We start from the raw sequence: 14426 nt of genomic DNA, 5'->3' as shown, positions 1-14426 counted from the left end.
TATTTGGGCTAAAATCTTCATCATGAGGCAGATACTTTAAAATAAAGGAAGGGATTGGTTAAATATTAACAGAATTCAAAAAGAATGTTAAAGCTTTTTTTTTAAGTGAGCAACGTAAGAAAAACTGAATGTTAATAATTCAATATTATTAATTTTTTTTTTTTGCAATTTTAACTTCATATTATATAAAATAAATACACACAAAAAAAAACAAGTAAGCTGATGAAAATTTTATTAAAAACGAAAAATCATATGAACATGATAATATTACAGTGAACTCTATTTACATATATCACAAATATCTAAAAATGTGCGATAACACCCGTACAGAATACAATCGAAATACTCGATGATTATTAAATAAAATCGAATGGTCACAACTAATATGACAGTTCCAACATTTCTTATTTAAAAGAAAGTTTTTTAAATATGTTTCAGCCTAATAGCACACAAATAAATAAATTTGATTTTAGAAAATTACAATATTTTCAAGCAAATAACCTAATAAAATGATCAATATTTAAAACTTTAGTATTAAATTGTTGAAACAATTTTTATAAATGATTGTCTTGATTTTTTAAGTGCAGCATTTGGAATTAAATATAAATAAGAAAATTCTGGAGAGTAATGGGAATAAATATTTCAACCAAACACAGAAATTTAAGAATATTAAATCGTTAGGAATAAATAGTATTATATTTATATATGTTAGATTTAAAAGCTGTATGCAATAGTTCTATTTTTACAACTCCATTTCATATTTCATTTTCTTTCTGAACTGATGCTAAATCATCAAAGAGAGCTAATATTATTTTAAATCGTAAAAGTACAGAAAACATAAGACAAGAAACAATATTCCGGATGTTATTTCAAATTACAAATAATTTCAGCAGATATAAAATATACCAACCATTTAAATTAGAAAAGAATCTTATATGCCATAATTCACAAATAAATTAAACCTCAAAATGAAACAGATAATACTATATATATACATAGCAAAGCTAGTAATTATGTTTTGTAAACTAAATCTTCTATATTGCCATATCATACATTAAATGGTATTCAGAATAGGAGCCCAAGCCCATATTTTGATAACTTATCTATCATGCAAACACAGAACTAATTAAATTAATCACATTTTAAATTTATAATAATAATAGGTTCCCCCCCCCCTTTTCAAATATATTTTTAAATAAAATTATAATTGTTATGATAATTGCAATTTTATGTTCTCATACTTGCTACAGAATTTTAGCAAGAAAACTCTTCAAAATGAACTAACAAATGTATTTTGTAGCAATTTGATTTTTTAAAGAAGGGGGGGGGGGGGCAATTTATGAACACCATACAAAAATTCTTTTCTTTAATAAATAAACTATACTGCAGGAACATCTTTGTAGGTTATTTGGCAAGATGAACAAAATATAATTCAGAATAAAGCAATCATGAAACAAAGTAAAAATATATATGCTTAGTTTATAATGAAATTTAAGTAAACTTTCTAATAATACAGCTTGATTAAAAAAAATTTTGAATTAATAATAAATACAGTAGCTGATACAGCTACACGAAAATCATTTCTGATAGAAGCACTGATAGTAACATAACTACAATATTTATGTACTAATTTACAATTTTAAAATAAATCACTACCATTTAAAAATCAGCTTATTAGATGAAAAACATTGCCACTGAAAGAATTATCCTTGTGCAATAATTGCAACTTGTTAACAATTTACTGCAATTGTTCAATAATAGGCGATACTGAAAATGAAGTGAAAGAAAATAATTAAGGAAAATACTTTAGAATTTAAATTATAAATCTGCATGAAACTTTTCAAAATGGTTCCACTAGGGCCACCTCAAATAAGTGAATATGAAGCTTCCAGAATGATGATTGGTTCTCAGCATCTTGGTTTGTATTGTAATGATGACCCTTAGGACTCAATCATGATTCCTGCCTATTGCTGTCACGGAATTTTAATCATTCAATTTAACTATAGGTCTTCAGATAAATTGGACTGACTTTTCAAAATACTGCAGCAATTTAGTTTGCAGCACATATAATTTTATTTTTATGAATTGTATTTGCAAAATATGTAATTTATCTATTCATTTATAACTAATAAATTCATCCTTACATAGTTGCTTAATTAGAATAGCCGTGCTACTTCTGAAATTGTGCAGCGTAAAAGCAACAGTTTGTAGTTATGTTGTGTGCAATGCAATATGCTATATAATGAAATGAATAAAAAACATGACAACATAACAATTACACATAAATACACATTTCACATAAAATATACCAAATAGTAGTTTCTAATGGTATAATTCATGGAGTATGAACAAACAACAGCCCTAGATATTAAATAAATTGTTGGAAACTAAAAACTGACATATTTTACAAAATTGACAAATAAATGTTGATGTATGTGTTTAAATTTTTGAGCTTACATAAGCTTAAAACAATGTTATGACAGCCGATAAATTATAACTACCATTTGTTTTAAAGACATTACCTTTCTCATGTCAATAAATTAAAGTTAATAACATTCTTCAAATCCCATAAAAGCAAATTTATTTTCACATGATATTATACACTTCATAAAATAATGCATATTCAAGAAACGGCAATTAAATTATTATACTTCTGAATTTATTTAGTTTTAAAAACTAGATCATCAAGTAAACTTCATTAACAAAAATGGAAGAAATGACTTACACTGGTTTGTATATTATATTTTTTCAATACTAAATTCATAATTAATACAAAATAAAATTATACATTATAAAATTAAAAATTGATAAATTTGCCTTTATAAAAGGATTTTCGCAACACTAAGCTTCTGTATACTTCTAAAATTTTAATGATTTTTCAATCAACATGAACATCTCAGTGTTTTCAATTTCAAACTCATCTAGAATGCTAGAGCAATATTTTCAGTTACTATTATTAATGAGATCTTCTCTATTGATTCTCAATCTGGAGCACTTTAATATCAGTTACCATTTTCCTCTCTTTGACCAATCCTTCGGAGTCCAATGTAATGCTTGTGAATCAATACGTATTGTACGCTTTGCAACAGCACGTTGATAGGCTTCCAGGACCTCCTTCGTTAGAGTTATGATGTACTGTCCTTTATAGTAATGAATGAGATTTAGGTATTGCAATGTAGATATGACATCCTCTTTCTTTATGCTTGTCTGTTCAGATATTTCCCTATATATTTAAAAACATATTATCATACATGTACTCACATTTCAGCCAAAGTAAATAATTTTCTTTAAACTTCCGACAAAATTGTGTTTTGATAATCACCAAATATTTATGCTAACACTATAATACATATAATGCCATAACAGAAAAGATTATTCAATGCATAAAAATATAATATGAAGACTAATAGAGCTGCTGATGTTTAAAATCCAATAATTTTAATGGGGTCAGAAAGAAGTTTTTAAAAACCTTAAAGATTAACATTTTCAGCAAATAGAAATTGCATAGTAAAATTTCAAAATAGCCAATTTTTAAATGGGAATATTTAACATTGGCATGCTATTGTAACTTTTAATAAACAAAATCAACCATATTTAGCAAGATGGCTGAATATAAACTTTTCTATAATTTACAGATGATAAAAACTTCTTACATGTACAATTTAGAAGATTGTGATTTACAGTTAAACTTAAGGAGGCACAAAACTACTATACTGAAAACTGATATGCAGATTAATTGTGCAAATCCCACACACAATAAAAGATTTAATCGATATTCATATCTTCTAATAAACTGTCCTCTTTACTAACAAGATATTTTAACCCCTTTCTATGAAGTAATTCAAGAAAATTATTGGCAGAATGTGGGGACCCTCTTCATAATAAGTTTTCTGAACTTCCTTCAATTTTTAAAAAACAGTATATTAAATAATGACAATTCTGAGTTTGAATTATAAAAATATGTGATATTATACCTTCAGTTTTTAAAGTATCATTCTATTTCATAGCAATTATATATTAATTATTCTACCTCTGTACACTTTGCTATTTAATATTAAAACATCAATGTTTAAATGACAGCTATTGCAACATTGATTTAAAGCGATCACTTCAAGGCTTAAGAATTTTGATAATATTAACCGATTTAGGTAAAATCAACTATAAATTTATCGCATCAAGGGAAGAAGAGAAAAAACATCTTGCAGCTACCTATAATTTATTTCAAACTAACAAAAAAAAATCATTAGTTGTTGCTTGTTGACAATTATTTCTTAAGTTTCCAGAATGATGCTGTATGCATGTTTCAAAATATCAAAGGCTTGTTACGTTTTGGTGTTCAAAGGTGGATTTTCTTCAATGCATTCTTTCCCATTAAAATTATAAATATTTTTTGCTAGGTTGGCACACCAAAAGCTAACAATTTTTAAAAGAGTGCTGTGGTGTTGAGCTGAATCATTTTAGGTGTAAACTTTCATACCTTTAAAAAAAATATTTTTTTTTCTCTTAAAATTGTTTTTTAAATTTATTTTACTTTCCTTAATATATTTACAGGCATCCATGTGACTGTTCAGATTTCTAAGCAAACCTGGAGACATAGCTGTTCTTTTAAACAATGTTCTAGTCCAAATAAAAGAATGTATAACCCATTCTATTAAGGGGGAGATTAATGATTACCAGATGTTTTTTTTTTTTTCCAGTAGAGCAAAAAGATTTAATAAATATCAAACATTAAAAGATGTAATGATCCTACTAAATAAATATTTTAGTATACATATTGCAGAAGCCTGTTTGTGACCAGAGGAATTTGATAATGCAAACAAATAAAGTGATCACATTAAGCAACATCCATTATATATTTACAAAAGAACAAGAGGAAAAATAAAGTCTCTAAACCTAGCATACAAGTGCTTGATGAAGAAAATATTAGAATTCCTTTTATAAAAAATTTTCTTTTACCTTAAATATTCGAATTGTATGTTAATGTACAGAAATATTTATTAAGTTGAATGAAAATTCAAATCAGACAGAATATGCAGATTCCTGCTTCATTAGATTGGAAATTTTAAACCATCTTATTAAACTAAAGTTCACAAATTTACTTACTGAATTGTAATTTGAGGTCTCTCCCCTGGCTCAGTAGGTTTTACATTGACTAGAATTTCTAATATGGTTTCAGACCAATAACTTCTGTAGGATAACAAACCCAAATCAGAAAGAGGTTTTTCTGGAGAACCCGTTTTGCCTTCAAATTTAGAAAGTTCATAACCTATAAAAGAACATATGTTAAATAAAAACAATTTCGAAAATGTAAAAAAGATCAGCAATTTGTCTTCCAGCTAAAATAATATATAACTTTTTTTAACTTAACAAAATATTTCACTTTAAGAATTATTTTATTTCATCACAGTACTATTAGTAATTTGATGAACTTTATATTTCCAACTTATTATTTCCAAGAAGGAAACAGCAATGCTTGTGAATAAGTTTTCCCTATGGCAAAGTGCATCCCACATAGTAAGTACATTCTGAAAGACACGATTCCATGTTATTAAGTTTACTTTTTTTATTTAACATATTTTAAAAGTTTATGAAATATTATGCAAAAATATTCAAATTTAAAAAAATAATTTTTATAGCACATACTTAATTTGGAACAAATAAATAATCACGATAATCACGAGTACTTAATAATAAATTTCACTAATCTAATTATTATTCAGGACCAATTAAAAATTATTTTTTAATAAGCATGTATTTAACTTAGTTTGATAAAAAGGAAAAATGCAAAGAATACAGATAAAATACAAATGGAAATTTAAAAAAAATTCAAAACTCTATTTCTATTAGAAATGATTAAGATTTACACAAAAACCTTGTGACTTAAAGAGGTAGAATAAAATTCTAAGATTTCATTTCAGACAGTTTTAATTCTAAGGCAAAATTTTTGCTGGAAATTACTTACTAAATTCAATCAGCATTTTTCCATAACCTTTTCGTTGGTATGGCGGAAGAGTTAAAATACATGCAACATTGTAATCTTCAGTAGATTCCTTTTCCTATAAATATTAAAAATAAAAATAAGAAAAAAAAATAAGAAAGCAAACTACATGAAGAAACACTGATGAGCTTTAAAAAATAAACTTTTAGATCAAAGTTAAGATTCTATGAATTATTAGAAAATGCTAGAAAAATCAGCATGACCTAATAATAACTTGTTACATAACAGCAATATCAAATTAGAAAAATGGGGCAGGAGAATGAATAAGACTGAACAATCAACTCTGCACGATTGGTTAACAGAATGTCTGGACTGCAAATGAATCAGACAGCAAGTAATATATCACAGAATTGATGCTAAATGAAAAATGTATAGAATTATACTCTATAAGTTTGTAACACCATAGGAAATATGAAGAGAGAAAACTGGGATCCTATAAAATTGCCAGGAGCAGCACTAAATTTTCCAAATGAATAAAAGAAAACAGGAATTGAGGTTTAAAACCAAAATAGGAATTCGGATAATTTTATACATAATCTAATGGAATACTATATACTTCTATTATCAAGTTCCTTGCATCTTTCTAATGACAATTCTTTAAGGTATAAAAATGAAGCAAGAAGCATATTACTGTTAGAACATAGTAGTAAATTACATAATTTATTTATATCTTCTGGATCAGCTGAAAGCATCAATTTTGAATGGAATTTGTCATTTGGTCATCTAGAAAAATGTGACTGCCAAGCAGCACACACACTGCAATAATAATAAAAAAAAAAAAGTCAATCAATTACCTTTGAGAAGTAGCCTACTATGTGGAAGCCACTATTGTCTAATTCTGTCATAACATAAAAAAGAAATGGGTCTGTGTCATAATATAATGTTTTATGATCTAAAAAGCACTTGGCTAGAAGGCAAAGATTTTGAGCATAAACCTGCAAGACAAAAAAAGAATATTTAAAAATCAAGATTTTACAAACTTGAACAAATTTAAACATAATTTCAACCAATTTATTTATTTCTATATAAAATGAATAATACAAGCTGCATAAGAGTTTCAGGGAATATAAATTTCTTTAAAATTTTATAAATAATGAAATTAAGTTAGACTGCACCCCAAAAAATACAAGAAATCAAAAGTGTCCTCCAAGCAGGGGCAGTTTATTTTTTCAGAAGTCCATCTCGAAAACTTCGGGGAAAAGTTGTTAAACTATTTTGCTAAGAATATTAATTAAAGCCATTTAAGAGTTTCTCTAGACTTTCCTTGAAGAATTCAATAAAAGCACAGCGAAAAAAATTACACCAAATACTTACTTTGTTCTTTCTACCATCAATTTCAAAAAACGAAATTGAATTTTTCCTGTAAATTTCATTCCCTGGTGGATGCCGTAAATTGCATTTTGCCTGAAATAAAACAAAAGAACTTTTAATTAAAAGTGAGGGGGATGACCACATAATAAGATATAGTTTAATATAATATATTTATAAAATAAACATACTAAAGGAAAATTAATCTTTTTTTTTTTTTATAAATACTTACCATATGCCTTTTTAAACATACTCTTGATTTCATATATTTAAGACAAAATTCACACAAATAGATACAAGGTAAGCTCACTAATTCCTGAAAAAGTAAAAATTTATTAAAAACTTTTTCCAGAATATAAAAAATATATTTACATTAGAACACACTTTTTATATCAAAAGTTTACACATTTTTTAAATGGTTTTCAATATAAATTTTCACCACTTGAAGTTTTGCAAGCATATTATAAACTGATCAGCTAATTATGTCTCAAAATAAAATCAATAATTTTAAAGTGCAAAACTATTTTTGAATGATTACATATGGTTGAATTTTAATATTTGCATATGCACATTTTTTTATAACATTTTTGAGCATGTACCAGGCAAATGCAGTTTTTTCAGAAATTCTCTCAATATCACAGAATGTGAAGTCACTGCAATCCACTAGACAAATGAAATCACAGTTTCCTGGCTGCAATGCGTTAAAAATATTATAGCTTCAAACTCAGGAAGATAAATGTATTGTTTAATATAAACAATTAAGGGAATATTTCTAGTTAAAGTTTAAAATTATGATTGTTTTTTATTAATTTTATAATAGTCAATTTTTTATACATTAAAATAATAACTATAAAATTTTAAATTCTAAAAGACAAACCACTTTATAAAATATGTCACTAACTGCCAAAACAAAAATTTTTGCAGAAACATTAATTTAAAACTAAATAAATAAGAACATTTTTGAAGGATAGTTGTATTTACATTGTTCTTTTATTAATTAAATAAGCAGAACCAAAAATGATTTTTAAAACTAATTCCTTAACAAATTTATAATCAATATTTTATTAAAATTAGTCTTTAGCAAATCAACTAATCAAAAATTATCATAAAATCTTAATTTTAAACTTACTTGAGGATAAGGAGAAAAATACCAAGGGCGTATCATATGTCCACCTAGTTCAATCATTTCAATATTTTTCATCCGTGTTATGAGGTCATCGTGATGTGCAACTAAGCTTCCAGTCGTTCTTGGACTGGGAACTGCATCTTTTGAATCCTAAAAAGCAAATAAGGAAATATTTAAAAAACTTATATCAAAAATTAAAAATGTGGAAAAAAACTGAAGATGACAGAACTATATGTAGAAATTAAGTAAACTTTTATTTGTGTGCAAACTACAATATGCAAATTATATTTGACTAGAATCAGATTATCCTTTTTAGTTTTTATGGTTTTCAGAATAGCATTATTAAAAACAAAAACAAAAAATTATTTAACTTTCATAATATTTTTAAAAATCTAATAACATATTCGCCACTACGAACGAATTAGATGCAAACTCCATGAAAAGACAAATATCAATTCTTGCTGTTGACATTTTTTACACAATAAATAAAAAATGAAAAAAAGTGAAGGTATTCTTCAGACATGTGTTAGAATGTTCAATTTATCTAAACTGGCATAAGATCTCAATTTTATAGCTCAAAGAAACCAATAATTGGAATACCTGAAAGATGAGATATCTCGTTAGTAGCATTGAATGTGTTAAGTGCAGATAATCTTAGCAAATCATAAATTGCATCAAATCATAATACAGTACACTCCCGATTATCCGTGGAATTGGGTGGTGCGGCCGCCACGGATAATCCGAAAAAAGTTAAAAACGGCTATAGCAAAAGAGAAAACAGTCATTCCAACTTTGAAAAATCGTTTTATGTACAATAAAACGTAAAATAAACAACAGGAAATGTTTAACTAACGCTTAATATTTTAGTATATCACACAAAACTAACCTAAAATGCATTTTGTTAATGAAAACAGAAAAGTGCTTTGTACTTACGAGAGGCGTTAAGGATACACAGAAAAATTAATACATATGTACAGTTTTAATACTGCAATGTATTATGTAATTACAAAAGAATAACTGTAAAACTACACCTTTTTGAAGAAATCAGTCATTTGTGTTTGCTTCTTGCTTTGGAAGCATTTTCTCTTTGCTTGGATTCAAAAAAAAAAACTTAATGCAGCAGGTGTGGATAATCGGGAGTCTACTGTAATACATTATTAAATAATTTTGTATTAATAGTGCAAGATAGATACATAGGATGGATGTATCAATTCAGGTGTGTATAGTTGGAAGTAAATAACTGAATGCACCTTAATAAATAAACATAAAATATTTAGTAAATCTATCTACAAAGAAAGAATACTCATATTTATACAGAATTTATAAATCCATTTGAAAAGTTTAAACCATTAATTAAGATAAATAATTAAAAATTAATAAATATTAAAAATATGATATCAAAACCAATCGTATTATCAACATTCTTAAAGGTAAAAAGAGTCTGTGTCAAAAAACTTTCATATTTTATATTGCTTTTCTTGCAATTCTTTGCTAACAAGATATAAACTAATCATTATCATCATCAATAACTTATAAAAAAAGATAACAGAATAATTTTTCACAAAATATATTTGGTTTGCTATGAAAAGATAAATTTTCAAAACATATCTTTAAAGAATCGTTGATTAAAAAAAAAATGGATTTATACCAAATTAAAACTTTAAAATAAAGAATCCAATAATTGAAAACAGCTTTTTAATGGCACACTGCCAGAGTAGGCACTGAAAAGAAGGTAACCCAGACATTAACCATGATCATTTGCAAGTAATACATAACAATTTGTGAACAAATGAAATGAGAACAATCTCAAAAGAAAATGACAACAAAATATATTTTTAAATATTTCAGATTACTGAATAAATCAAAAATAAAAGAAAGAGAGCAATATTGAATTTGATCTGTCTAATTAGCATATTCTAGACAGGCTCACAACTAGTCTCCATCTTTTTATACTTATTACAAGTGTTCAGCTGTGTATGTAGAAACATTCTTCAGTTAGTATCACTGACAGGATCTTTATTAAGCATATTTAAAAATCTGTTATAACCAGACTGCAGATGAAAACACAACAAATTTGTACCTCTGATAATAACATCTAATGGTTTTCTATAAATATCAAAGCTATTATTCAAAACTAGTTCTAAAGAAGAGTTACAATTATAAAAATAGGATTAAAATACTGTCTAAAATATTTGAGAGAAAAAAATAATAGAATATTAATTCATTATTAGATCAGGTTATAAATTACATTAAAATACATTATTCAACATCAATAATCAGCTCTGGATTAGATTTGTAAATTCAAATATTGCAACTTGTCTAATTCAAAAACCAAATGCATTTCTGTTGATATAAAGAATTATAATTTAAATCAATATCAGGGATGCAAATATTATAATTTCACGAATTCAAAATAAAATTGGTCACACTTACAGATGTGTTTGTTTCATCAGCTGGACCAGGGAATTTTCTTTTTCTTCCAGCTGTTGACTTCTTTTGAGGAGGGACATTTCCATTCTTTAAAAATAAAAAATTGATAATTAGCAAATTTGAAAAATATTTCAGACATTATTATTACATTATTTTCTCAGATACAGAGCTTAAATAAGATATTTTAAAATTGAAAGTAATATTTTTAATAAAGTAATAATGATTTAAAAAATGAAGTAAAAAAATTATTTTTATAAAATATATTTTGTACTTTCAAATAATAATGAGTGGACCCTATGAAAAAAAAAAAAGATATTCTTCAATATTCAAACTAAATAGTATATAAAATATTTCTTTATATACATTTAACACTGACACTAAATTTTATATCTATAGGTACATTTTTACAAAGTTATAGCATTATTCTGAATCGTATTCCTTCATACCTTAGAAACAATAAAAATGTCATCTTTTTTTTTTTTTTTTTTTTTTTTTTACTATTACTTTTACCATTTAAAGGGACTCCCCCCGCCCAGAAATATGTTTTAAATTATGAGCTTTGAACTATTTTAAAGACATTTTCCCTAGATAAAATTAAGTTACTAAATATCAAAACAAAAAGAAACACAAATGGTACCAGTATGCAGTAAATATTTTTTAATTAAAACTATACAAGATCATTAATAGATTAATTCATCCTTTGATTATATATTTAAATATAAAATAACAATATACTTAAAAATTATTCTAAATCTATTGCAGAAAGTTTTGCAAAATATTTTTAACCCTCAGCAGATAAAAAAGTATTAAGACACATAATTCAAGATAAGATGTATGTATGGGACCAAAGATAAATTTTACATTTAATAAGCTGAAAAATATAATTAATGATTTAATTGCTAAAAATTAATTTGAAAGTTTTTGCAATTATATGCATTTAATATTAACTGTTACTTAACAAAAAAAAAATTGGTATATGCTGTATCATATAGAAAGGAGAATCAAACAGAAGCAGAAAGGTTAATAACTCTCAAATAGATAGAAATATTTAAAAACAAATATTTACTAATTGTTGAAAATGAATATGCCCTTAATATCAAATTAGTTAATTACCTGCAATATTGGTATTGGCTCCTCTTTTATCTGAAATAAAATAAAAACAAATTATTAGAAAAGATTCTTTTACATATCATTACATGAAGAGTATGGAAAGGGTTACCCTTCCCAGTGTAAACCAACTCTTCAAACCATACTTACAACTATTTCACGCTCTGGTGAACAGGGCCGAGAACCATTCTTAATTTCTTTCAATGGGGTTTTAACTTCTTTCTTTGGTTGTTGGACTCTGGTGAGGTCCAGTCGGTCTTTTGTAACCCATTCATCTAGCCTCTTATTAACTATAATCGCACAATTTATAAATTAAATAATGTTTTTATAAAAACTACCTCTAAATTAAAGAGTTTGATTTACCTCTAAAAACTCTAAAACATAGCAATAAAAAATACATGATTTATTTTGAGTAACAAAATTATATCTTTTCTCTAAAATAAAAAACAGATTTTTAAAAAATATCTTTTTACAAGAATATGTATGTAAACAGATGATATATAAAATAGTAAAATGTAATACAATCATTTATTACAGCTACATTAAATTCTCAAACTAGATTCTATTCAAATATTATCAGATAATTTATAAATAATTATTAGAAAAACTAAGAACAGAAGAGTTTTATAAGAAATATTTTTGCATCTCCTGTCATTAGCATTATAATGTGTTATACCTTAAGAGAAGTGCACTCTTTAGAAAATACAGTAAAATATTGAAAGGAAAAAAAGAAAAAAAGGGGGAAAAATTTTATGATAATGCCAAATTCCTAATTTTGCTGGATGAAAAATTCATTCTATAAATTTCTGCTGCAATTTTATAAATATAGTAGATTACTAAAATTGCACTAAATTTAGCTATTAGATGTACAAAAATTAAATGTAGATTATTATATGTTTAAAACAAATGACTGTAAAATATCTTGTGCAAAAACCCTGTATTTAATATGATTGTGACACCATATTTACATTTTTTTTAATAAAAGAAAATTACATTTTATGTCACGTCTTGAGATGCAAGAATCAGTCTTTTAAAAACTGTCTAAATATAGAAAAAAAATTAGAAAAACAAATGTTACTTAAAAATGTTTGAGGTGAAGATCATTTTTCAAAATTTTTGTGAAGACAGTTCTCTCAACACAAATGTTTGATCTAATATTTTTGTAGAGTGAATTATCATGACAAAACACATATGTTTAAATAAGCTATGAAAATGCAAGTTTCTTTTTCAAATTCTATTTATTTATCAACCTCCCTTGCCTTTCTATTTAATAAGCTGTTTGCAATTACATCTTTTGGAAATTACTAGCAAGAAAACATTAATTAAGGGAAGACAGGACACAGCGAAACAATAAATTTTACTTTAAATGGTGGTAACATTTGTTCCAAATTATTTTTATTTTATTTTTTTCCAAATTTTGCACTTATTAGATATGAAAAACAAACGCTAAAACTTTAGAATTGGCTCTGGCTAAAAAAAAAGATTGTATTGCAAGAAATTTTTTTTTCTTTCAGTCTACTATACCTACTACTCCAGCTTTATTTTTTATTTTTAAGGCGTATTCCACTTTATTATTTTGTGAAGGAAAATTTTATCAATAAATATATTTTTCAACACAACTTTTAACCACTTAACATTTTTAGAAATTTAACTTAAATGGATCTAATACTACGCAGCAATAAGATTTCATGCATACTTACAGTCTATATAATGCACATAATATAATGTTTCGCCTTCAGGATTTTCTTTGATACTTAAAATTTCAGCAAGAACTGAAATAAACATAAAGATATATACATTAAAATAAGATTCATCACCATTAAAAATATAAATAATTATCATTTAACATTTATGCAATTTAAGCACAAACAAATAAGCTATTATAACAGCCTTATTATGACTTACAGAAAAATATTAGTTACTAAACTCATTCATTATTTAGTTATATAAGCCATGACTTCATACAATTTTGTTACCTTACCATTTCATTTTACTTCTTGCCTTTTCACCTTAATTTATTTTTAAATGAAAGTAAAATGATTTTTAAAATTTATTTTTCTAAGAATGTTCATATTTAAATACTTGAAGAAATGTCATATTTTCCACTTGTTAAATGACCACAAAAAAGACATCAAAATAATGAGTTCAGTAAATAATATTTTAATATATATAATAACAATCAAGTCATCATTTACACATACTTTAAAGCTCCTCAACATAGAAGGTAACGAGATTATTAATGTTAATTTAGAAGTTACTAGAAAGAAAGAATGAAATTTGTATAATTTTCATTTTTTTAATTAAAACTCACAATAAATTTTTCTTTGCTTTTATCAACATAAGCAAATGCAGAAACAAGCACAGAAAAAAAATGACAGATCTTTGCTCTATAATGGCCAGATTTATAAAAATCAATCAATCAATAATGAGCATTTTTTAATTGACTGCGTATAAACG

At 25.5% G+C, this 14426-nt stretch overlaps 1 protein-coding gene across 2 annotated transcripts in view; it reads right to left on the bottom strand.

Moving 5' to 3' along the window:
• Positions 1 to 215: 215 nt before the first annotated feature.
• The window catches only part of LOC129983820 (histone acetyltransferase KAT5-like), a 35869-nt gene continuing 21658 nt past the window's right edge, over positions 216 to 14426 (bottom strand). For both annotated transcript variants that reach the window (XM_056093467.1, XM_056093468.1), the window contains 11 exons: positions 13670 to 13741; positions 12120 to 12259; positions 11976 to 12005; positions 10866 to 10949; positions 8436 to 8582; positions 7539 to 7622; positions 7313 to 7402; positions 6793 to 6933; positions 5963 to 6056; positions 5104 to 5266; positions 216 to 3223 (listed from right to left, as the gene is read on the bottom strand). In XM_056093467.1, coding sequence (XP_055949442.1) covers positions 3007 to 3223; positions 5104 to 5266; positions 5963 to 6056; positions 6793 to 6933; positions 7313 to 7402; positions 7539 to 7622; positions 8436 to 8582; positions 10866 to 10949; positions 11976 to 12005; positions 12120 to 12259; positions 13670 to 13741 — 1262 coding nt within the window. In that variant the 3' untranslated portion in view covers positions 216 to 3006. The remainder of the gene's footprint in view (positions 3224 to 5103; positions 5267 to 5962; positions 6057 to 6792; positions 6934 to 7312; positions 7403 to 7538; positions 7623 to 8435; positions 8583 to 10865; positions 10950 to 11975; positions 12006 to 12119; positions 12260 to 13669; positions 13742 to 14426) is intronic.

This window comes from Argiope bruennichi, chromosome 9 (genome assembly GCF_947563725.1).
Source record: "Argiope bruennichi chromosome 9, qqArgBrue1.1, whole genome shotgun sequence".
NCBI lineage: Eukaryota > Metazoa > Arthropoda > Arachnida > Araneae > Araneidae > Argiope > Argiope bruennichi.
This window is presented reverse-complemented; position numbering and strand designations above follow the sequence as displayed.